Here is a 21,907-nt window from a genome sequence, read left to right as displayed (position 1 = left end):
CGACCCCAAACATTTTAAACCCCCTCTTTCCAGCCTAGCAGCAGCCGTATAAACTGTTGCTTGGTCCAGGCTCTGTCAGACGCGTCATTCTTTTAGCCAGACCTGCAAGTTCACCGCCTTCCCCGCAGACTCCTGCATGGCAGGATCAGATGCCCGCGGTTCAGCTCCCCAGCCCTCTGCACCCCTGGAAAGCCTTCTCACAGCGGGTGCTGGGGGTGTCTGTGACCGGGGTGGGCCAGAGACGCGACTGCATGATGGATCTCTCCTCCACAGGCCGCAGAGCAACTACGGGCTGGGGAGGAGTGGCTGAGGGTGCGGGAGGGAGGGCTCAACATCTGTTTTGGGAGGGCTGGCAGGTGCCAGGGGGGTAGCCACACACATGCACAGATCCGCGTGCACCACACCGTGATGCTAACATCTGAATCAAGAAAGCAGGGATCTCGGGCTATAGCTCACTAGGGACTCCCCCTCCCTCCACCCACACGCAAGGCATATAACAGAGAGGGGTAGTGACTTCTCAGAGCATGGCCCAGAGCTGACGCCGTGCCTCCCTCCACACGCACCAGCCCGAGCAGAGCTGCCGTCACTCAGGCTGCTATATGTGTCACTCTCCTCCTTGCTGAGGGATGCTCTGGCCGTTTGGCCTATGTGTGGACCCAGAGAAGGGCAGAGGAAGCCTCCAGGCATGCAAGGAGCCCACAGCAGGTCTCAAGAGAGCAAGTGAGCATGCACCAGGCCAGGGGGCCAGTGCTGACATACACCCACCTCCACATCTGTGTCTGGCTGCTTGGAGCAGATGGTGCCTGGAGGGGTTAGAGAAAGCAGGCTACAGCCCTAAGGGGAAGGGAGGGCAGGCGGACGGGATCCTGTGGCTCAGCTCAGGGACCTGCACTGGTATCGGGGAGGAGACAGCAATGTGCGGACAGCTCCAACACCAAGCAGCAGCTCATCAGAGACCAAAACAAAGCAGCCTGCTTCCCACCCCCTCCCCGCCCCTGCCACGACGCCAAGAAACACCTACAGTTATTGAGGAAGAGCAGCACGGCAAATCCCAGGGTGGAGGTGGCCAAAAGGATGAGGCAAATGTTACACGGGATCATGAAGTAGCGCACCACCAGGGAGACTTTGTGCTGGTACATGCGGTCCCGCTCCAGGGGCCCGGGCGCTATGGGGTACTGGCAGGCCGTCATGCCGCCGCTGGCAGGGGCGCAGCTTTCCACTGGCACATCCAAAGCAGAGGACCCCCCCCGAGGGGCACAATACTTGCAGAGCCCCCAGGAGCTAAGTTTCCCCAGGGATTCCCATCCTCCGGCAGGCGCGGGCGGGTGGGGGGCAGGCGTGCCTCGGCTTCAGAAAAAAGAGTTTACCGCCACGCGCCCCATCTCTCCAGCCCGCCCTGCACCACGTGCGTTAGGTCCCAGGCCCCGACGGGGGACCCGGAGGACTGACGAGGAGCAACTCCACAAGGACTAGCGTCGTCCCCGGTTCAAATCTCCTCCGAAGGCCAGACGCAGCGGGTGGGGGCCCAAGGACCCGCATCCACACGCCAGCCACGTGCCTCCCCAAGGTAATAGGAAAGAAACAGCCGCTGCCCTGAGATTTCCAAGCAGGAATCCAAGCTGTGGGATGAGGCGGAGAGAAATCCCAACTGGCAATCACTTCTTAGCTCCCTGCTGGCCTGTCTGGCCAGCTCCTCAATGAGGGGCCGGCCCCGAGGAGGGTGGGAATCCACTAGGAACCAGCCCAACGCCTCCGTACGGAAGGAAAGTCCAGATTCAGGGGAGGGGCGCAGCTGCCCTGTTAGTCCCCAGATTCAGACGCTGGCCTGATCTCGCCCCAGGGAAGCCCCGAGTGTCTTTGGTCCATGTGTCCATGCGACTGTAAATCCTCGAGGGGGCACGCCTCAGTCTCTGCTCCCCCTCGGCCGTGCAGAGGATGCTCCTTCCAGGGAGCTCAGCTCTCCGTCAGCCCACGCCGCAGCCCGGGGCAGGAGTTCCCTCTCCACGCTGACAGCGTGGCTGCGCGTCCAGCCCCACTGAGCTCCAGTTTCCTAGAGAGCAGCCGGCCTGCAGCCCTCCTCTGCCTCCGTCTCTCCCCGCACGAACGGGGAGCCGGTTCCTTCGCACCCTTCTGCCCCTCCTCCACGCGGGGGGCAACACTGGGGTTTAGCACGAGGGTCCGGCTGCTACTCCTCCTCCTCCTCTTCCTCCTCCCCGAGCCGGTACCACCGCCTCTCAGAGCCTGCCTGCAGGGCAGCACCTCCAGCACGGCTGGGACGGGCCAGCCCCCCTTCTCATGCCGCTCGGACATGCCAGTCCTTCGGAGGGAGAGTCCAGCTCCTGGCTGAGCCGGGCATGGAGGGAACCAAGAGCAGCCAAGCCCCTGGGAGTTCCCGCAGCAGCCGGGGTGGGCAGAAAAGGGGACCCGGAGCCCACCTTGCTGGATGTCCCTCGCCCAGCCAAAGGCCGGTGCAGCACAACACAACCCCTACCAAAGCAACGGCGTTACCTCCTGCTCCACGCACCCAAGTTTCTTTCTCAGCTGCCAGCCCCACGCCAAAGCACGGAGGGCTGGGCGAGCCCAGGGTGGTGAGTTAGGGACCGGTCTGCACCCCTCTCTCCATCCGGTCTTCTAGGCACCGGGGCTCCTCTTCTAGGTTGCCCCTGCGAGAGCTTCGTCCCTCAGGCACCACAGGTCCCTTCAAAGCATCTCCGCGCAGGGACAGAGGTGGAGGGGGGAACATAAAGGGCTGGTGTGGCGAGAGGAGGAGTAAAAGGAGCCCCGGCGACTCGGACGGCTGGCTGGATCCACGGCCCCGGTAGCCAGCAGCGTGCGGGAGAGGCAGACTCAAACAAAGGAGAAGAGGCTTTGGGGAATTCGCAGCCCTGGCTGCTCCGGGGAGTTCTTCGCTGGCGAGAGCACAAAAGGAAAGGGGAGGGTGCTTCGTGCCTCAGCTCGGCGCCTCTGCCCCTGCCGTGGCACCGGGGCAGAAACACCTGTGTGCATCTCCGCTCTGCTCCGCGATGGGAGGGGGTTGGGGGAGCCGCCGATGGACAGGGAGCTGCTGGGATATTCCACTCACTTCTCTCCCTCTCGCCACCCGAGAGCATGGAAAGCAGAGCAGCCCTCCACCCTCCTCCTCCCGCCCCCCCACCGGCTTTCATTCGCGAACTAAAGATGTTGAGAGGGGCGGAGACTGCACTGTCAAAACTCATTATGCCTCTGCTCCCACCCGAGCCCTGGGCACCTTCCACTGCCCCAGCAGAGGGGCAAAGAGCTGCAGCCAGTCCCTGGCCGTTTGAGGCATCAGGGGTCCCCCCCCATGCAGTCAGAGACCCCAGAGGAAGGAGCCTTTGGAGATGCATGAGCGCGTGCAAAGCAGAATGGCTGACGGCTGCACCTCACCGTGAAAATATACAGGATCAGACCTCATGGGGGCCAGAGAAGGGGTAGAGAGATTATTCCACCCCTCCAGCTGTGGGTCAAGACTAGCATGGTGGGTGCACAGAGGTAATGGGTGGCAATGGGCTTTGGATCACCCAAAAGTTTGGATTAAGAAAGGGAAGGGTCAAGCGGGTGAGACGCTGCACTCAGCCCAGGGCACAAAGGTTCTTGCCTTTCCATCCTGGGTGATAGGTCCGGCAGGCAGGGTGTGAACGCAGGGGAAAGTGTGTCACTTCAGGAGACAGATGTTCATGTGACTACAGCTGTCACGTAAGCAAGGGAGCCTCATGCCTCCGGGGACTGCTGTGAGCCTCTGAGCCATCCCTGCCTCTTGCCCAACACGGTTGGCAAGACCCAAAGTATAATGCTGCCAGAGGAGACGCAAGGGAGAGCTGGGCTTTGGGTGTCGGAGATGAACGCCACTGGTAGGATGCCAGGGAGAGAGGTAACAGGGGAAGAAGAGGTCCCAGAGAGATGGTCTCAGTCCATACCTCCAGGCTTTGAGCAGGGAAGAGGTACACTTGGCCTCTGATGATCCAATACTCAACGGCCAACCCAACACCAACAGGCTGCATGGGTCTTGCTTCCTGCAGACCCAGAGCAGCAAGGACCCTGGGAGAAGGAGCTCTCCAGGGTCAAAGAAGTCCCCTTCACTACATCCTACCTTTCCTGACGTCCCTGATTTCCTCCCAGGTAGTTATCACCCCCCGGGAGGGCAGGCATTGCTCTTCAAGCCATGGCCAGCTTTCCACCCAGGGAAGGAGCAACACTTGCCCAAACGGCACCTCCTGGTGCCAGGCTAGGGTAACGCGATGCCGGGTGCCACTCAGGGAGGCTGGGCTATTGTTAGCATGCTGTAGGATCATGCTGAAGCGAGGGGGAGCTGGCACCCCCGCTTCCTCTGGGGAGATGCCCAGCTGGTTAGTCACCAGCGTTTGAGCCACCCACTCGCTGTAGAGAGAATATCGCACTGGCAGATGGAGAGCAGGGCGAGTTGGCAGCGCTGCCCCTGCTGACCCCCCTAGGCTCGGCTCGGAGGTCCCCACCTGGCACACATGCAATGGAGCTGATCCCAAGCACTTGTACAAGTAAGAGGTAAGAGGACACAGCTGCTCTCAGCAGCCCTCTCAAGGGCAGCAGGGGTCCCCAGGGTGATGGGCAGCCCCACAGATGGGAGGTGCCCTGCTGGCTTCATGATCCCTTTAGACAAGCCTTGCCTGCCCAGATGCCCTCGCCGGCGGGAAGTCTTGGTGCTTCTCCCCTGGTCTCAGCTCCCCACTGCCCTCCCTCTGCCCTCCCATACAGGCATCAGCCTAAGCTGCCCTTGGCTCAACTAGCAAACCCTCATATTGCAGCCCTGATGGACCCTCAGACCCAGCCTGCTCTGGGTCTGCCGGCACTGACCCGACTCCCCCACAGCTCACACAGGGCTTTATCTCCTGCCAGCGAACACAGGCCGGGCTACAATGGCACCTGCACTGGCCAAAGGGGGCTGTGCCCAGACGACTCGGCTGAGCCCCCACCAACTCACTGCACATGGAGTCTGCCTGGATGCACCAGCCCCTCTGCTTTTCACAGCCAGTTTCTGGCTTGAGGGAAGGCTAGAAGTCCAACACTGTCTCCCACAGCCTCTCCACCACCTATGCGGTCCGTAGCCCAATAGCCAGCTGATAAAAAGTTTCTCATGCTAAGCTAACCAGAGCAGGGGACAGCAACCTGTGGCTGCAGCACCCTCCCCTGGGGTCCCGGTGACCGGGACTGAAAGCCAAGTGCTTCCCAGAGCAGGAGAGTGAGCTGGTCATTAAACGCACAGGACAAGGAATCGGGACTCCTGGGTCCTGTGCCCGGTGCTGCTCCTAGCTCGATGCATGACCCTTTGCAGAGGTTCCTCCCCAGCCTGGCTGCAGGCTGAGCTAATTAATGCCCGACAGCTCCGGAGGGCTCTGGGAGGAAGGCATGTAGAAGCAAAGGGCATTATTTTGGGGGGGAGCAGGAATCACTCCCCATCAGCTTCCCCGGGGGTCTCAGTCTTCCGCCTCTTGCATTTCAGCATCATGCTCTCTTGGCAACTCGAATACACTTGGCCGAGACCAAAGGCTTGGCTTCAAATAAAAAAAACAAAACACATACACCAAACAGAAAAGCAAGTACATTTGCATATTCCTCTTTGCGTGTTTACATATGCAAATCAGGCAAGGCACATTCCTCCCTTTCTTCCCCGATTTTCAAGGCTTCTCTCCCCTAAAGCCTTTATGGGGCCACTTCGAGGGGCAAAACGTCCGCAGATCTGAAGAGCCTCAGCTCCCTGGAGCACATACGCAGGCAGACGCCAGCACGGAGGCCTCAGCCCATCGCTGTTCAGGGAGAGGCACATTCACGTCCCTCTGTGCCGGACTTTCAGACGAGACATTATTACCAGTCTGTTCTCTGCACAGGGCATTTTGTACAGATGCCAGGATTTTACCTCTACATACAGGCACAAGCCTCGTCCCTACTCCCCACTTCCCCCATGCTGGCCACCGATCCCCTGCGCTACAGCCATCCTCCCCAGACGTGGCTGTTTTATAGCCGGACTGTACAGTAGTTCACCCGGGATCCTTTTGTATAAGCCACCAGCCTCCGAGGGAAGCAATGGCCCGGCCCAGTGCCCTCTGCCGGCCATCCACGCTAGCGTTTTCCCTTCCCGCTTCTCTCTGGCTGGGAAAGGGGGAGCCGAAGTTAAGGAAGCAAAAGAGCACGTAAAACCGCAATTGAGCTGGGTCATGTTTTAAGCTGTTACCTTGGGTCCTGCCACTGAAAAACAATTAAGAAGATCCTGCCAGGTGGCCCAGAAGTGCCAGATGCTGCTCAGGCTTGCGAATCCCCCAACAGCAGTTTTATAGCCAAGGCAGAGATAAGAACTGAGACATCACCTCCCCCTCCTTCCCCCCCCCCCAGCCAGGCGCTTCATGCTCCAGCCTCATGCACGGACAGCTGAAAGCTTCTGTATTTCCTGCTCCCACCCAGGTGATTTACGCAGGATGGAGCATTTCTCACGTGCGCAGCCTGGGCACGGCTGCAGGGAGCACGGGAGATTGGCACTGCCAGGGAGGGGAGACTGACTAGGCTTGGGGGGACTCTGCACCACTCTCCAGGGAAGGTGCCCCAGCTGCCCCCAGGCGGCTGGCACTGCCTTGCAATCTGGGGACATTCAGAATGAGGGACCGTGCACTGTGGTTGTGGCCTTGCCACGCCAGCCCCAACCTGTGGCATGGAGAGGACCACACCAGATGCTGGCTTTCCCCTGGCAGTGGAAGGCTGGTTGTATGCTCTCAGGGCTGCAGAGTCAGAGTACAAATGACCTGGCTGGCCCACTGCCCCTCCCAACACAGATGGTAGGGAAAAAATGGGGAGAGAGGAGAGGTTGGAGGTTTTAGCTTGGAAACCCAAGGATTTCAGCTGCCCATATGCAATGGGAGAGGGCTGGTCAGAAAGCCGCCTGTAGGGGAGCAAGGTGCATGCCCCACGCCACCCTCACCCTGCCGGCTGGATGCTCCCCCCTCAAACTCCACCCTAGGAGCCCCACACCGAGGTATCCAGCCACCTCCTTCAGGTGCCTTTCCTCTGCAGCCTTCCCTCCAACATCAGCATGGCATCTCCTCTGCCTTGCCACCATCCCCTGGGTCTCACCACCATGAGGCAGCACCCCCAAGCCAGACCCTGAGCTTTTCTAATGAGGTGGCAGCATCCCACTGCCCTGCCCGCGGCCAGACAGCCATGCTGGCCCCTTCAGACCCCCCATCCTGATGCTGCGACCACGCTAAGGGAAACTCAGACTTGGGGAAAAAAGAGAGGGCGTGAAAAAGAGCAGGGTTTCCAGCCAGTCCACACTTAATGCCCTTAAACATCACAGCCACACCAATTACGGGGTGGGAAATATTCACATTTTGAGCTCACGCTCTCCCTCCCCCAGCCCACTCAGCTGGAGCGTTTAATGCATTAAAGCCTCTGTGTGGTCAGCGGCCATCTTCAAGCCCAGCGCCGCTAATGGGTTTATTTCTGAGCAATCCCAGCAAGGATTTAACAGCTGCTGCCGCCACACTGTGCACAGCCCAAAGCGGGGGTGGGATAGGGGCACTTCGAGTTGGTCTTCAAAAGCACTGGCAGGGGCTGGCAGCTCCTCTGCCGCGGCCACAGATGTGTCACAGTACCCATGGAAGAAGGGGCATGGCACGCCCCAGCCACCACCCTCTGCCGGGAGGAGAGGCACGGTGTGAGCCACATTTGGATGGAGGCAGGATCCTGTTTGGTGGGAAGGGGACCCAGCTGGACACCACTGGCCAGGCTCTCGCAGCTGCCTCTCTCATCAGATGTCTCGGGTGGGATGGGGCAACCCAGAAACCCTTAATCGGTTTGCCAAGGGGATGCATGTTACTGGTGCTTGGTGCTCCTTGGTTTGGTGAAGGGCAGTGCTGCGAGGCCACGGATGCTCCTGTTCTCCTAGGCACGGTGTCCACAGGGACTCTGCCATACCTGGGCGGGAGAGGACATGGGCACCTTCAATGGCTGGCAGAGCAGACGCTAGCCCACTGCTGCGAGAGCTAGACCCTAAGCTGGGCAATGCCGGGCCCATCCATCTAGCAAGTCTCTGCAACGCTTGGATGCTTATGTTGCTGGGTGATCTGACCCCAGCTGACTTTCTGCCACTGGGGCAGGGGGCTGGACCCAACAATCTCACGAGGTCCCCTCCAGCCCTAATGTCTATGAAATCTATGAAATCTATTCCCCTCCAAGACCCAGACAGGGCCCTCAGCACCGAAGCGGGTGACAACCTCTGCCGAGCCCGGTGGGGTACCCAACCTGTCCAGTGTGTCAATTTGAGGAGGCGGCAGGGGAAAGTCACCTCTTATTCCCACCCCATCTGCTCCCGCTGGGCCAGAGCAACACAGGAGTGCAACCCCATGAGAACCAGCGTCCCTGGGCTCTGCAGGGCAGGCACCAGTCTGCTCCCCCCCGCCAGCTCCGACCTGCCAAGCCCGTGGCCTGAGAAAAAGCAGCCTTAAGCCCCCACCCTGGGCAGCACCAGCTCCCTGCCTGGCATCACTCCTGCTAATCCAGTTTGGCATTGAGCTAATTGGTATTTATTTGCCGGCGCCCACTGGCAAGACAGAGCCACGTGAGGCCTCCAACGAGGGAGCCCACTTCAGGGGTTAGCAGCACCCCTCCCTCCCTTCCCCGCCCCCTCCCCTGCTCTCCCAGGCTAATTACCAGCATTAGAAAGAAAGTCGGGGGAGGGGGAGGAGAGCGTGGATTTTAATTATTTCATTTAACACTTGGCAGGACCCAGCTCAGCTCCCGCTGAGCCGCGCCTGGAAATAAAGAGCTTTTAGAGCCCATCAGTGGGAGAGGGAAGCAGGTAGGGGGATGAGAGGCGGGAACCCTGATGGCCCAGCCGGGAGTGCAGGCGTGTGCGGGGAAGGGAGCAAGAGTGCTAATTAATGCCATCCCCAATTAGCAGCCCCGTGGCAGGGGGTGGGCTCCTGAGAAGAGGGGGGCTTTCCTGCTTTCACAGCCACATTTCAGCGGCACGGCGCAGCTGTCTCTCCTCCAGACAGGAGCTGAGGGACAGGCTGGGCTGTGAGTTGCCCTTAGGGGTCCATTTGGGATGGGCGTGGGGTATGGCCAACACAGAGCATCAGAGGACAGGCATAGGGATATGGAGGTTCCCCGTCCACACTGGGCTGCACTGCCGGACAGCCCAGAGCCCACCAGCAATGACGTGTAGACCATGCTTCTAGCCCCATCCTGGGGTGTGCTTCCCAAGCACTAGGGAAACCAGAGGAGGGATTTGCCCCAAACTATAGCATTGGCTTGACAAGCCATGAAACACAAAGACAGAGGCAGGGGTTGTGCAGACTCCCCCACTATCTCCCACCCCACCAGCATGCCTCAGCCCTGCATCGTCGTGGGGGTTCACCTCGCACAGCTCCTGGCATCCTTGCACCCTGTGCTGATGGCAGTGCTAATACCCGCTGCTGGTGTGGGCACCCAGACTACCAAGCTCCTTTTTCAGGGAGGCAGAACCTCCTAGCCTGGTTTGATGTGGAGTTGGTAACACAGGGGAGAGAGGCCCTGTATTGCCTGTGGCTGATCCGTAAGCCTCTGTGCTGGGGGATCTTCCCCATGCCAAAATGACAGGTCTCCCTGGAGAGCCATCCGCCCCGCCTGAGACGTCCCACCTGGCTGTCTGCTCTGCATGTCCAGGGCTCCAAGCAGCAAAGCCGCGCTCTGGCTCTTGTCACGGCACCAGCCTTGAGATGGTCCAGAACCAAAACTGAGCCCCCGGACACCCTCAAGCCACAGGACACATCTGACCCACATCTGGGCTCTATGGCTCTCAGAAAGCATCCATCAGCTGTGACCGCTGTGGTTTTAACCTTTCAAACCCAACCGGCGCTGAAGGGGACCACGCCAAGAGCAATGTGCAGGATAGCACACAGACAGCGGGAGTGTGTGAGCGGAAATCAGTGCAGAGTTTCCATGCCTAGGGGAAGAGCAAACTGCCGTGGCATGGGAGAGATGAGGACAGCTTCCAGCAGCAACAGAGCTCAGCTCCCCTGGTCCAGTGTCCCTCCCATAGCACAGCCCACCTGTGTGTGGCTGGAAAGCCACGAGCCCCACGTGGTACATATTGCTAAGTAGTGAGCCCCCTTCTCCTGAGCAGATGTTCCAGTGCAGGGCGGACATCTGTTCCACCGAGCCGCCTGAGACGCCACCAACAATTGGATTGTGCCATTTCTTAAATAAATCTAATAGGCAATTACTTAAATGCGGGGTTTGCACATGGGAACTGACATCCAGAAACAAGAGCATCAGGCTGCAGCCGACGGATGGGGTTAGGTGGGGATGCTGAGCCAACAGCTCTGCCAATAGTCTCAGTCCTAAGCATCAGGACTAGACCCATGCCAGGCCATTCCTACAAGGCATGCTCTGTCCTGGGCTGCTCCCGGACAATGTAAGCCACTGACATCAAGGCATGCATTGGCCGGTCCCCTACCAGGCCCCTTTCCCTGAGAGCCTAGGCTGGATTTGAGGGACCAGCAGATCCACGTGGATGGGGGCTGCAAGCCAGAACCAGGCCTGCTGGGGTACATGGACAAAGTGCTCCATATCCCTATGAATGAAGTTTATTTCCTACCTATGGGGACTTTTTCCCATCTTTAATTTTCCCTGAGCTTGATGAAGGGCATTACAGCCCAAAAGCCTGCAGAAAAAGATCATTTTTTTTGTGATTTCCTAGTTGTTTTAATAATAGGTATCATCTCTGAACCAAGAGTTCTAGATTTTTGCATTCCACATCCCCACGGGCACAAGCGCGTGTCCTTTTGGACAGACTCTGAATCAAGAGTTGTGGAGGAGGTGTCTGGCCTTGTACAGCAGCCCCGGTTCCTGCCGCATTCTCGACACCTTGTCCCACGGATGAGACATGAGATGTGCCATGGAAGAGGCTGGTCTTCCCATGAGCTGGCCCATGATAACACCCAGGAAGTCTCTGCTGTAGGAGACAGGTGGCCCAAGAACCAGCACAACTGGGGCACCGCTGCTGGACCCATCTCCTGCCGCTTCTCTCTCCTCCAACTGCAGCTCCCAGGCGCAGGGGCGGCCTTGTAGGTCTGCAGACCTGCAATGCCTAGCACCACAGTGCCTGCCTCATGATACATCAGCCTCTGAGGATGCAAATGAATCCTAATGACCCCTTGGAGCATCCACATGGGACTCTCTGCTGCCCATCAAACACAAGTCACTTCTTTTCCTTCTGCTCCAGTTTTCTCCCTCCAATTTGCTCCTGGAGAATTTGCTCCTGGAGATGGGAGGGGAACACACAGGACTCCCTGTAGCCTTCTGTCACAGCCTGCATGTCTCCCACGGTATAACAGCACCACCTGCCGACCTCTCAGGGAAATCGCACTAGAAATCCCTGCAAAGCACCATAGAGAGGGTCAGGAGCCAGCCTGCTCAGAGTTCAGGGGCTTAGCTGCCATGATCTGGGGCAGTAGCACAATGTCTCGTAACCAACCTGTTCACTGGGGAGCAGGGATGCGGAGTGGAAACCTTCCACCTCTGATAGCCCCTTCCCCTCCCGCTGCCCCTGGAGAATCGCAACTCAGGCTCTCCGCGGTGGCTGAGAATGAATTACACGTGAATTCGCCCTTTGTTTGTGCTCGCTACACAGCCCGCGCATGCTATGAGTAGGTATTTATGCCAGCCAATTTCCACCCAAGCAGGTTGGCAAGCTGTCCTGTTACCTAGCCTGCACCGTATGGTAGAGGACTGACTATATTACATTCCCCAACAAGATGACAAACTTTTTGCAAGAACAGGAAAAACAGGGCCTCCGGAGGACCGTTTAGCTTGAAACCCCACTGCAGGCTCCCTGAGGCTGATACCTGCTTTGCACTAACACACACGCAAGCCACCAGCAACTGGGATGTTCTCCCAGCAGATAAACCAGCCCTCAGCTGCATAACACCAGGCGGTGAATGACTCCCTGTGGAAGCAGCCTCACCTCGATTACACTCTGCTCCCTTCGAGCGCTGCTCAGCCTCAGAGTTCACTGCAATTTGGGATACAGGAGTCAGCTGGGCAGTTTCATGATCAAGCGGTAGAGGATGATGTTGCACAGACAGAGATGCACATGCACGCACTCCTGCACGCAGATGACCGTTCATTGCTAACATCACACTGGCACTTAAGAGGAGATCCTTCAACCTCAGTCAAGCACAGGTATGTCCTGCCAGGAGATAAGGATTGCCTGGATTTGGGTACCACAGGGCATCTGCTGGGAAACTAATATACAGCCTCAAAGGCAGGCAGATAGACAGGCAGCAAGAATCAAAGGAGCTAGGCTATGGTGAGCTGGGCAGGGAACAAGGCTTGCAAAGGTCCCAGATGGCCTCTTGGCTATTCAGAAACACTTATATGCCAGCACAGCAGTAAATCCTTTCCAAGCAGCTCAGCGTCTATCTTCTATGCCTCAGTTTCCCCCTCTGGATGATGAGGGCCTCATTGTTAGCCCCAGGGGACTTGATCTACCCATCTCTGCCCAGTGCCTCTTGCCTTTACAGAGCAGGTTCCAGTAAAGGATGCTACGGCATCCTCAAAGGAAGGATCCAGGTGGAAGCAGCTCTCCCTGGCACTTAAACTGTGTTACATGCTCTGGGGGGCAGTTTGCAGAGCACCCCAGCCCTTCAGTGAAAGGCAGGGAAGAAAGGGAGCAGTCCCCAGCCACAGTCTGGCCCTGGGGCTCCCTTTGCGGGCCACAAACCCCAGAGTTATGCCCGTAAGCACTGTGAGCTGCACACACGGGACTGTGCAGCACTGGGCTCCCAGCCAAGGGGAGCCGGCACAGGCCTCAGATCGGAGCAGCTCCTGGTTGCTGGTTTTCGAGCCTTGTTGTGAACAACTTCCCATAAACCAGAGAGACCTCAGGGCAGGAGCTGCAGCGCCAGCATGGGGCAGGCCTCCCAGGACTGCACGGAGCTGGGGCAAAGGAGGCACACGGCTGCTCTTTCCTTCTTCCCCTGCAGAGGTGCACTGACCCCGGCAGGCTCCTGTCTGTGTGGGGCATGGCATCAGTGTGGCACAGGGTGATGGGCCTTGCAGGGGACCCTGGGCACCCCCCTCCAACCTCACAGCAGAGGTGACCCTGCCTTCCTACACCTGGCCTCACCTCCCCACTGGTGACGGGCCAGGCAGACAGTGACCCGGTGCTCCAACATGGCAGTGCGGTGCAAGGCTGCTCCCCGCCAAGAGGCTTTAAATATCTCCTGCTGTGCCCTGCCAGCCCTCCTGGATGTGAGCAAGCATGGACCATCTCACCCTGGCTCCTGCAGAGGCGGCTGCTGGCATCTCTCCCTGCAAGCACTGAGTGCATCCCCCTAGAGTCTTCCTAAGCCTCTGGGTTTAAGGTGGCAGGACACGTGTGTGCACAGGGTACAAAAGACCTTCTACTCTCTATACACCTTTCCTTCCCCCCACACAGCCCCTCTCTGAAGCCAGTTGGCTATATCTCCCCCAGCCCTAGGAGTCCAGGAGCAAGTTAGACTGCTTGGGGCAGGGAGGAAGCACTACTGGAAGAGAGGAAACAGCCACAGAAGATGGGAGCAGCTCCCGAAGGCAAGGACGGGGCTGGAGGTGCTGTGGACTGGAACAGGGCAGCGGGGTTGGCATTAAGACTCAGGCCTCGTAAAAGAGGAGACCAGGAAAGGAGGGCAATTTCCCTGCAAACACACACCACAACCAGCTAACTCGCTACTTTGCTCCCTTCCTGAAGATCCTGGGCTCTGAAAAGGGTCTGAACAGGGGCAAGCAGCAGGGTGGGGGTGATGCTGCCAGGAGAAACGCCTGCCCCTATATGTGCCCAGGAAAGGATGAGTGTCAGAGGAAGAGGAAAAGGCATCCCTTTGTCTAGATGAGGAAGACTCAGTGCAGAAGACGCCAGCATGCACTGCATAGAAATGCCCGTGCCTGTTTAATGGAGATCAGGGTGGGCGAGTGGGTCGCCGGCCATTCCCCCTCCCGCCACCTAGACCCGGCTGGGCGGAGGGGAGGCAAGCAGGGTCCTGCTATTGTGCTGCGAGCTAGCAGACACCGCGCTGCCACACGCACGTGTAAATAAAATATGAGCCCCATTGTCTTGGGCACAGAACACAATACGCTCCCGCCGGTCCCGGGGGAACGGAGCCGCGGAGCGGGGAGGAGGCCCGGCAGCCGACAGCAGATGGAGACCTCTGACAGCCCTCCCTGCCCGGGAAGCTGTTGGAAGCACTTAGCGGCGTAGCTCCAGGCACCCACTGGGTTTGAAAGTCATTCGTGCTGCACCATCCTCCTGAAGTTGTTAGCCGGCAGGGGATGCTGTTGGGCTGGGTTTGATCCCAGTCCTATTCTGCTCCCATTTCAGAACAAGCTGGAGGCATCTCGCAATATACTTTGATCTCCCAAGGTGCTTTAGCGAGTCAGGGTCTCCGGACAGCCCCCTGACCCAGCCCTGCTGCTCTGTGCAGCCCAGCGCCCCAGCAAAGTACAAACAGGGAGCAACACAAAGATTTCAACCAGAGATAAGCCCAAGCCACCACCTCCAGGGCTAAATCCAAGCCTGTAATGCCGAGCAGCGCAGTCAAGCACAGATGCTCAGGCTGGCAGTAACATCCAAATCAGATCTTCCCCAGACTCTGGTGGGACCCAGGCCAGTGTCCTGCCTTGGCCCCATTGCTGACCTGAGCGGGAAATAGACACACAAGTGAGGGACAGGTGGGTGCAAAGGAGAGGAGCCCAGGATTATTGCTGTAAAGAAGATGGCAATCGACTGTTCCTCAAGTCCAGGACAGCATCGAGTCACTGCCAGCCGGGCATCTGCAGCAATCCGAGCTGGTCAGGGTGCCCCGTTAGCAGCCACGAGCTCCCTAGCAGCCGCCAACATCCACGGCCAACTAACAAAGAGCAGACACTCAGTACCGAACCTCTGCACAGAGTTTCCAAAAGCTGAATCCTGCCCCTGTGCATGCCCAGGGGAGCGCGGGGGCCGTTCTACCCCCATGGGTGGTTAGGTTGCTTCGAGGCCATGCTGTATCTTCCTCACAGAAAGTTTCTGGCTGGGAGTATAGGCAGGGATGAGCTGATGGGGACTTGGAGGAGGGTCTTGACAGGGTCTTGGAGGAGATGGCCCTTTTGAGGGCAGTGTGATGCCAAAGAGAGGGAACGTGCCTGATGCCTGGTACTGGAGCATACTGGAGACGCGCCGCACAGGTCCTCTAGCCATAAACACACACGCACAGACCCAAGGAGGGCCCCAATCCCCGGGCTCCAGGAAGCTGCATAGGCTGTTGCTCTATGGCGGTACATACAGACCGTGGTCCCAGGAGCATGCTGGCTGCGGCAGAAGGTGGCAACACGCACGCCAACACACAGCAATCACTGGGCCACACTGCACCAGCCAGAGGGGAGAGAGCCAGGCAGGGTGTGTTTGCGGAGAAGAGAGGTCGGAGGGGGAGCGACGAGAGCTGCCAGCCCCAGCTGCACTCCGAATTCCTTCCTTGCATGCTCTCCATATCGGCAGCCGCCGCACAAAGGAGCCGGCCGCGAGTCCCCCTGGCATCCCGGGATTCCCAGCGCCAGGGATCACAGAGGAGTGGGCACCCGTCCAGGGCTGGGCCGGTTACACCGTGCACCCTTCCCTTGTCCTCTACGGCTGCTTGGGGAAGCCAAGCAGCCAGCCGAGAATGCAAAAGGGTTTGCTTTAATGACAGGGATTTGCTGGGAGGGAACCACCACCCCGTCCGGGTGACAACAGGGGGAGAGAGGAGCTGCTAATGACAAAGCGGGGGAAGCTGGGAGTCTGAACTCCTTTGCAAACCCAACGGGAGGGCCTTTGGGGCACTGGGATGCTTCCAGATTGCATCAGGTTTTGTGAAAAAAAAACCCTGTGGTCCATGCACCGCCCAGCGGCTGCCTCCCCTCTGAAGCAGCAGGTCAGGCTGGGAGTTCCCCAACAGCCCAGGGGAATTAGGAACCTCAGCGGGAATGGGACACGCTCTCAGCTGACAGCCTTGCTGAATCCTGAGTATTCATGCCTAGCAATTGAGGCACACAAACTCAACCTCAAACTCCACTGCAAGCCCAAGGCTCAGGATAAAGCTCTGGGCAAGGACATTTGCTCACAAATCTTCAGAGGGAAAGTGGAAGCCAGGAAGAGAAGCATGACATGCCCTGGGTCACAACAAGCAGAACTGAAGGAGCTGGGCCCAGGCTTCTTGCCTTGCAGGACCTTGGCTTCCCTAGCAAAGCAGGCAATTGTTCCAGAGCCACAGGTCCCGCGATAAGTCCTGTTAGCAAAGGCCAGGTCCATCTGGCCACAGTAAGCCAGTGTTGAGGCTGATTCACACCAGCAGAGGGTCTTGCTTCCAACCCATCTGCGGTCGGGCATCTGTGCCACCCTCACAATTTGTTCAATGTCCAGCCACAGTGGCTGTCCCCTCACTACCTGTAATGCCCTCAATACATTTGCATGCCAGGTACGTACATACAAATATGTACATACCTGCAAATGCATACATGCATCTGTATACACACAGCACACGTGCATACACACACTGCAATCATCCCAACCCTCCCTGCTCCCTCCATCCGAACCATCTTGCCAAGGGGATGGAACAAACCAAACTGCAGAGCCTCGGAGACATCAAGCAATGCCAAAGAAAGGGGAGGTCTAGATGCCAACAGGGTATCTGGGACCCCTGCGCATGACTCCCATGGGAGGCCGGTGAAGGTGACAGGCTGAGGATGGAGTCAGACATGGGGAGGGCACTAGGTGACAGAGGTTATTAGATCACAGTTTAGGTTGTATGGCATTCGGCCAGGGCTACCGGTCGCCTGCTGGGCAGGAGAAAACTAGAAAGATTCAGCATAAGCAATTGCTTTAACCCAGCTCTGGAAAGCCACCTGGCTGGCTAGCGACTGGACACAGCTGTACGCCAGACCCAGCAGTCATCTGGAAGATGCACCCAAAGGTGGCTCATCTTTCAAACTGTGATCTAATGGCAATAGTGCCCTTGGAGGTGCATGGGAATGAGGGAGCTTGCACCCACCTCCAAGAGGGTCTCTATTGCTCCAGGTCTGATGGAGAACCCAGATGGGGGTGGAGAGACTACGGGGGTTGGTTTGATGGTGGATGGAGGGATGGTATTTTGGATGATGCACCATCACTTACCAGCAAGAAGCTTCCTATGTTCTTTAGAAAGCAGGGGAAGGGGCCAGAGGGAGAGAAAGGAGAGAACACAAGAGTTAGAACAGCAGAACAGCCAGCGGGAAAAAGCTTTCCTAGCCCCCCGCCCTCCTCCAATCCCCCCTCCTGCCATTCCCCAGCAAAGCTGAAGCATGCCTCAACGGGAGTGCAGGGACCTGGCCCTAGGAAAAAAGTCAGATCACCAGAACTGCAAGTTCTGCCTCTGGGCTATGAGGATCCCAGCTGGGCTCCAAACCTCCTGCCATCACCACCAGCACCAAGGATGCAGCCAGAGGGCCTCAACAGAGAGCCCCATGGCCATATGCCGACCCCACGGGGCAGCCGAAGCAGAGCTGACTTCTGCTGGGAAGTGCCTTGAACACAGACAGGCCAGAAGCTGTGAGCACAGAAGGGAAGTGGTGGCCTCAGCTCCACACTGTCCCTTCTGCGACCTGTTAAATGCACGGGGTAGAGCAATCCCCTGTGCACCCCTGGTGAAACGCTTCCCCACTCTCCTGGGAGGTGCTGGCACCCACAGGCATCAGGATACCTGTGGGGTACTGGGGCTCACCATGCCTCTGCCTGCCACCCCCCAGCTCTGAGCCTCTCCTGTGAGGCTGCACTCCCACCGCCAACAAGTTAAGGGGGCAAGAAAGCTCACAGCATGTGACCTGAGCTGTGTACTTTTCCCAGGCCTGATCCTGCAGGCAGCCAGCCCAGAGACTCCTGGAGCGTGTCAGCCGCTGATCCCGCAATGGGCAATGCGACACTACATGGACCCAGCCGGTTCAGGGAGAGGATGAGGAGAAACAAAGTGATCATTGAGGGCTGGGGCCGGCCCCGTGCCAAGACAGTGACACAGACACTCACCACAGGCAGCCCTTAGCCTTCCCAGCGTGTGGCAGAGCCGCTTAAAAATATCCTAAAGCTCAGGATTATTTTCAGCTGGAAGGAAAGAGATCCAGCCCCTTTGGCCCAGTCTGAAGCACGGAAAGTGTTCGTGCCAGGCTAGAGCGGATGGGACACTGTGCTCCTCTCCCCGGCTGCACCCACCCTATGATGGCAGGTGGCAACCCAAGGTGCGGCGGGTGCTGGAGATGGCAAAGAGTGGGCTCAGCCCCTGCTCCCTGCGGTACCATGCAGACCTCAAGCAGAGGAGGGCATCTTCATTAGATAAGATGAGGTGCAGGTTTGGAAGGAGAAGCAGGGGGTATTGCAGGTGACAATCCCAAGCATGCCTATGGCTTGCCTGTGCTGGGTGCTCTTGTGCCCTGTTGTTGCATGTGAGGGTGACCGTGAACCGTTCTTAACGGAGTTTGGGTACGTGGTTCCCTGGACTCACTAACCTGGGAGGCCCCCTTCTAGCCCTAGATTTAAGGGACTGTCTTGTCCACTATCCTGCCCCTGCTCTAAGCTAGTGCTGGCTGCTTCGGTTGGAAAAGCACCCCTGGGTCCCTACATAGCTTTGTCCTAGTGAGGGGGAGTTTCACCAGGACTCCCAGCCCAGGGCAATATATGACTTAGAGCAGGAAAACAGTGCTTGTGGGGAGGGAGGCAGGAGCAGGACATAGCCAGAGTGCAATACAGCAATGAGATGGCAAAGACTGGCATCTAGTGGGATAACCAGGCTGGACGATGCCAGATGGGAACTGGGCAGGGATTCATGAACAAGCACAATGCCATCGAGGTACGTACTCGTACTTGGAAGGGGCAATCTCAGCCCCACACCCTCAGTCCTGGGGCTGCTGAGCAGCCCCTTAACCCACCGGCTTGGCTCAGGCATGCTGAGATAAGGCTTCAGGGCTACAGCAGCAATGCAGCACTTAGCTGCATGTCAGTACCTCTTGGCACATGTCACACTTCTCATGGGGTGGGCCCAGAGCACTCTGGGATGGTGAGTTAATTCAGCTTCACGACACCCTGCAAGGCCATGTGTCCATGGCATTGGTAATATCGCTTTGACAGAATACTCCATCTTTTATCTTAGAGATGAAAGAGAATCATAGAGAAGCAGGGCTGGAAGGGACCTCCAGAGGTCATCGAGCCCATGAGGCTACAGCATCCCTATCCAAATCATCCCGGACAAATCCATCATCTAAAATCTTCATAAAACTGCTGTCATCCCGGACACAAGACATAACGTCACAACCTGTCACAGGTAAAGCAGGGGAATCACCGCAGCCAACATCCTGCTTCTAATTAAGGTGTTAATATATGCTCAAGAGATTCCCTGCTACAGATGAAAGCAAATCCCCCCCCAGTCTGTACCAGTCCAACCATTGGGTACAATTCCTTCCTGACTCTTTTGCTGTGAGAATCAGTATCACCACCCACATGGGGAAACTGAGGCATGGGAAGGCAAAATGACTTCACGTGGGGGGAAGCTAAGGCAGAAGGATCCTTACCCTAGGCCACACAAAAAGTCAGTGGCGGAGCTGGGAAGAAAACCCAGGAGTCCTGGACTGTTAGGCGAGGTTCCAGCCTTCACACATGTAAAGTGCTTTGGTTTTGGCCTTTGCCACTAAAAATAATACCAGCGGCTCAGGCACCACAGAGGACTCTGACACTACTGCAACCACACTATGGCCTGGGTACTTCCTGCTCCCTCGGGACTCTCCGTGCCCCAGACACCCTAGGGGCCTTGTAACCTGGGTGCCCAGGGCTCCCAGCTGGCAGCTTCTTGCCCTGGCAGGCCCCATGCAGTCTCAAAACTCCCCTTGGAAGCCAAGACTCAGGGGTTTACACCAGCAGAGGGTCTTGCTTCCAACCCATCTGCGGTCGGGCATCCGCACCACCCTCACAATTTGCTTCTCCCTTGGGAAAGCCCTGTGGGCAGCCTCAGGTATCTGCCAGGCCCAGGAAGGGACCTCCAAGTCCAGGCAGGGCTTTGTCCTTGGCAGTAAGTGTCCCTGCCTCCCCAGTGCCATAGCAACTGGGGCTTTCATATGCAGATCTCAAACCCCATAACAATAGCTGCCTTCCCCCAGGGAGGAGAGATGGGAAGGGAGAGAGAGATGGCGCCACAAAGAGAGAGGAGATGGATTGCCACAGCAGAGCTGCCTGCCTGGAGGGCCAGAGAGAGAGGGCTGAGCACCAGGGAGCTCCAGGCTTCCCTCTGATCCTGAAAGCAACCCCCACAAGCCTGGCTCTCTTTGGTGCATTTACACTCAGCCTCCCTGGCTCGGCTGCTACCCCACGGTCCCAGTGCCAGCTTGCCCGAGGCTACCCGAGTGCTAAGCAAACACCATCACCAGCCACTAGGCAGGGCAACACCTATGGACACTAATATCAAGGGTGGGGGGGAAGAGACAGTGGCAAACGGATGCAATTGGGAGTGAGCTGCCATGGGCTTCGACCCATTAAGGCTTCAGAGCAGAATAAAGCTTGGGCTGCTCTTCGTGGTCGGCATCACCCATGCTGCAAATCTCAAGCAGTAGGTTAGTGTCTGTCCCCATTCCCAAAAAACAAGGCTGGCCCACAATGCCATGCTCCTACCCAGAGCGCCCTGGGTACCACTTGCTACCACCCACATCATCCCCAGCCCCTCCTGCCTCCGGTTCAGGGCAATGACCCAAACTTTAGTAGATTCTCTCTCTCTTTCGCTCTCTCTGGTTTAGAACAAAAGCGGATCCGAGAGAAATAACCCCACAGCCTGAAAAGCCTCTCAATGCCGACAGCTTTCGCTTGGCTTTGATTTTCCCTTTATCATGCTGCAGCTCAACAAAGCTGCTGCGGACATCAAGAGGAGACAGGGGGGTTATTTTAGTAGGTGTTTAAAGAAAGGAAGGAGAGAGAAGCGCTAGTGTTTCAGGGTCGGATGCATCCGCTTGGGGAGGTTCCTCCTAGATGGAGGCGTAGGCGAGACTTGTTGAAGAAGGATGCAAGACTAAGAGCTTTGTTAGTGCCGTGCCTGCAACGCTATGGCGGGGGAGACATGCCATCCAGGCAAGGCAGCCCCACTGCTCACCTGCAATGGATAAGCACTCTGTGACAGAACAGCCCGCACCTGCTGGTCCATTGGTGGTCCCTTAGGATTTCACCTGTGATCCTGCAAGCCTTGGCCACTCAGGGTACCACAGCAGCAAGGTTTGAGCCAACCCCCCCTCCTCGTGAACCTCTGCTTCTATGCCAAGAAGAACAGAGCCTGTAATTTAGCCTGTGGCTTTTAGATACCTTCTACCTTGGGATCTCTATGCTGGTTACAGCAAGTCTGCATAGTCCTTAAGAGAGAGACCTGGTCCCTGGAGGGTGCAAGTGTGTGGAGAGGAGAAAGAGCACCAGGGATGGACCGCACGATGGCAGGCAGGCCTCTCTGGCCTTCAGCCCAGGCTTATGGAGCCTCCAAGAAGGCAGCTGTTACTTCACTTGGTATAAAAAAGGGAACAGAGCGAGTATGGGGCTGCCCCCTGCCTGGCTGCTCTGCCACGGGCTGCTAAAGAGGCTGGCATCCCCTTGAAGAACATCCTCCATCAAACACTCATTAATGGCTACTGGACAAATAGCCCATCAGTTGGGGCCACTCGGCCTCTGCTCTCACCTTCCTCTTTGAGTCGCCTTTCTAACCAGCTCACCCCAGCTCTTCTTAAATGGCTATTCATCTATCCAGAGCTCCTCTCTTTCTCCTCTCAGACCCCAGCCAGGAGCCTGAGCCAGCCCCTCAACGTGTAAAGGATGGAGGGGCAGCACCCTTGCCAGGAGGCAGCG

General features: G+C 57.7%; 1 protein-coding gene across 1 annotated transcript in view; it reads right to left on the bottom strand.

Moving 5' to 3' along the window:
* AGRN (agrin) overlaps nucleotides 1–21,907 on the bottom strand; it is a 161,911-nt gene that overhangs the window by 81,711 nt on the left and 58,293 nt on the right. The window contains exon 2 of the mRNA XM_025198144.1: nucleotides 17,189–17,209. Within this exon, the coding sequence (XP_025053929.1) occupies nucleotides 17,189–17,209 (21 nt within the window). The remainder of the gene's footprint in view (nucleotides 1–17,188; nucleotides 17,210–21,907) is intronic.

The sequence above is a fragment of the Alligator sinensis genome, unplaced genomic scaffold (genome assembly GCF_000455745.1).
Source record: "Alligator sinensis unplaced genomic scaffold, ASM45574v1 scaffold569_1, whole genome shotgun sequence".
In the NCBI taxonomy this organism is placed as follows: domain Eukaryota; kingdom Metazoa; phylum Chordata; order Crocodylia; family Alligatoridae; genus Alligator; species Alligator sinensis.
The sequence above is the reverse complement of the archived record's forward strand: the minus strand, read 5'-3'. Positions and strand labels throughout refer to the sequence as shown.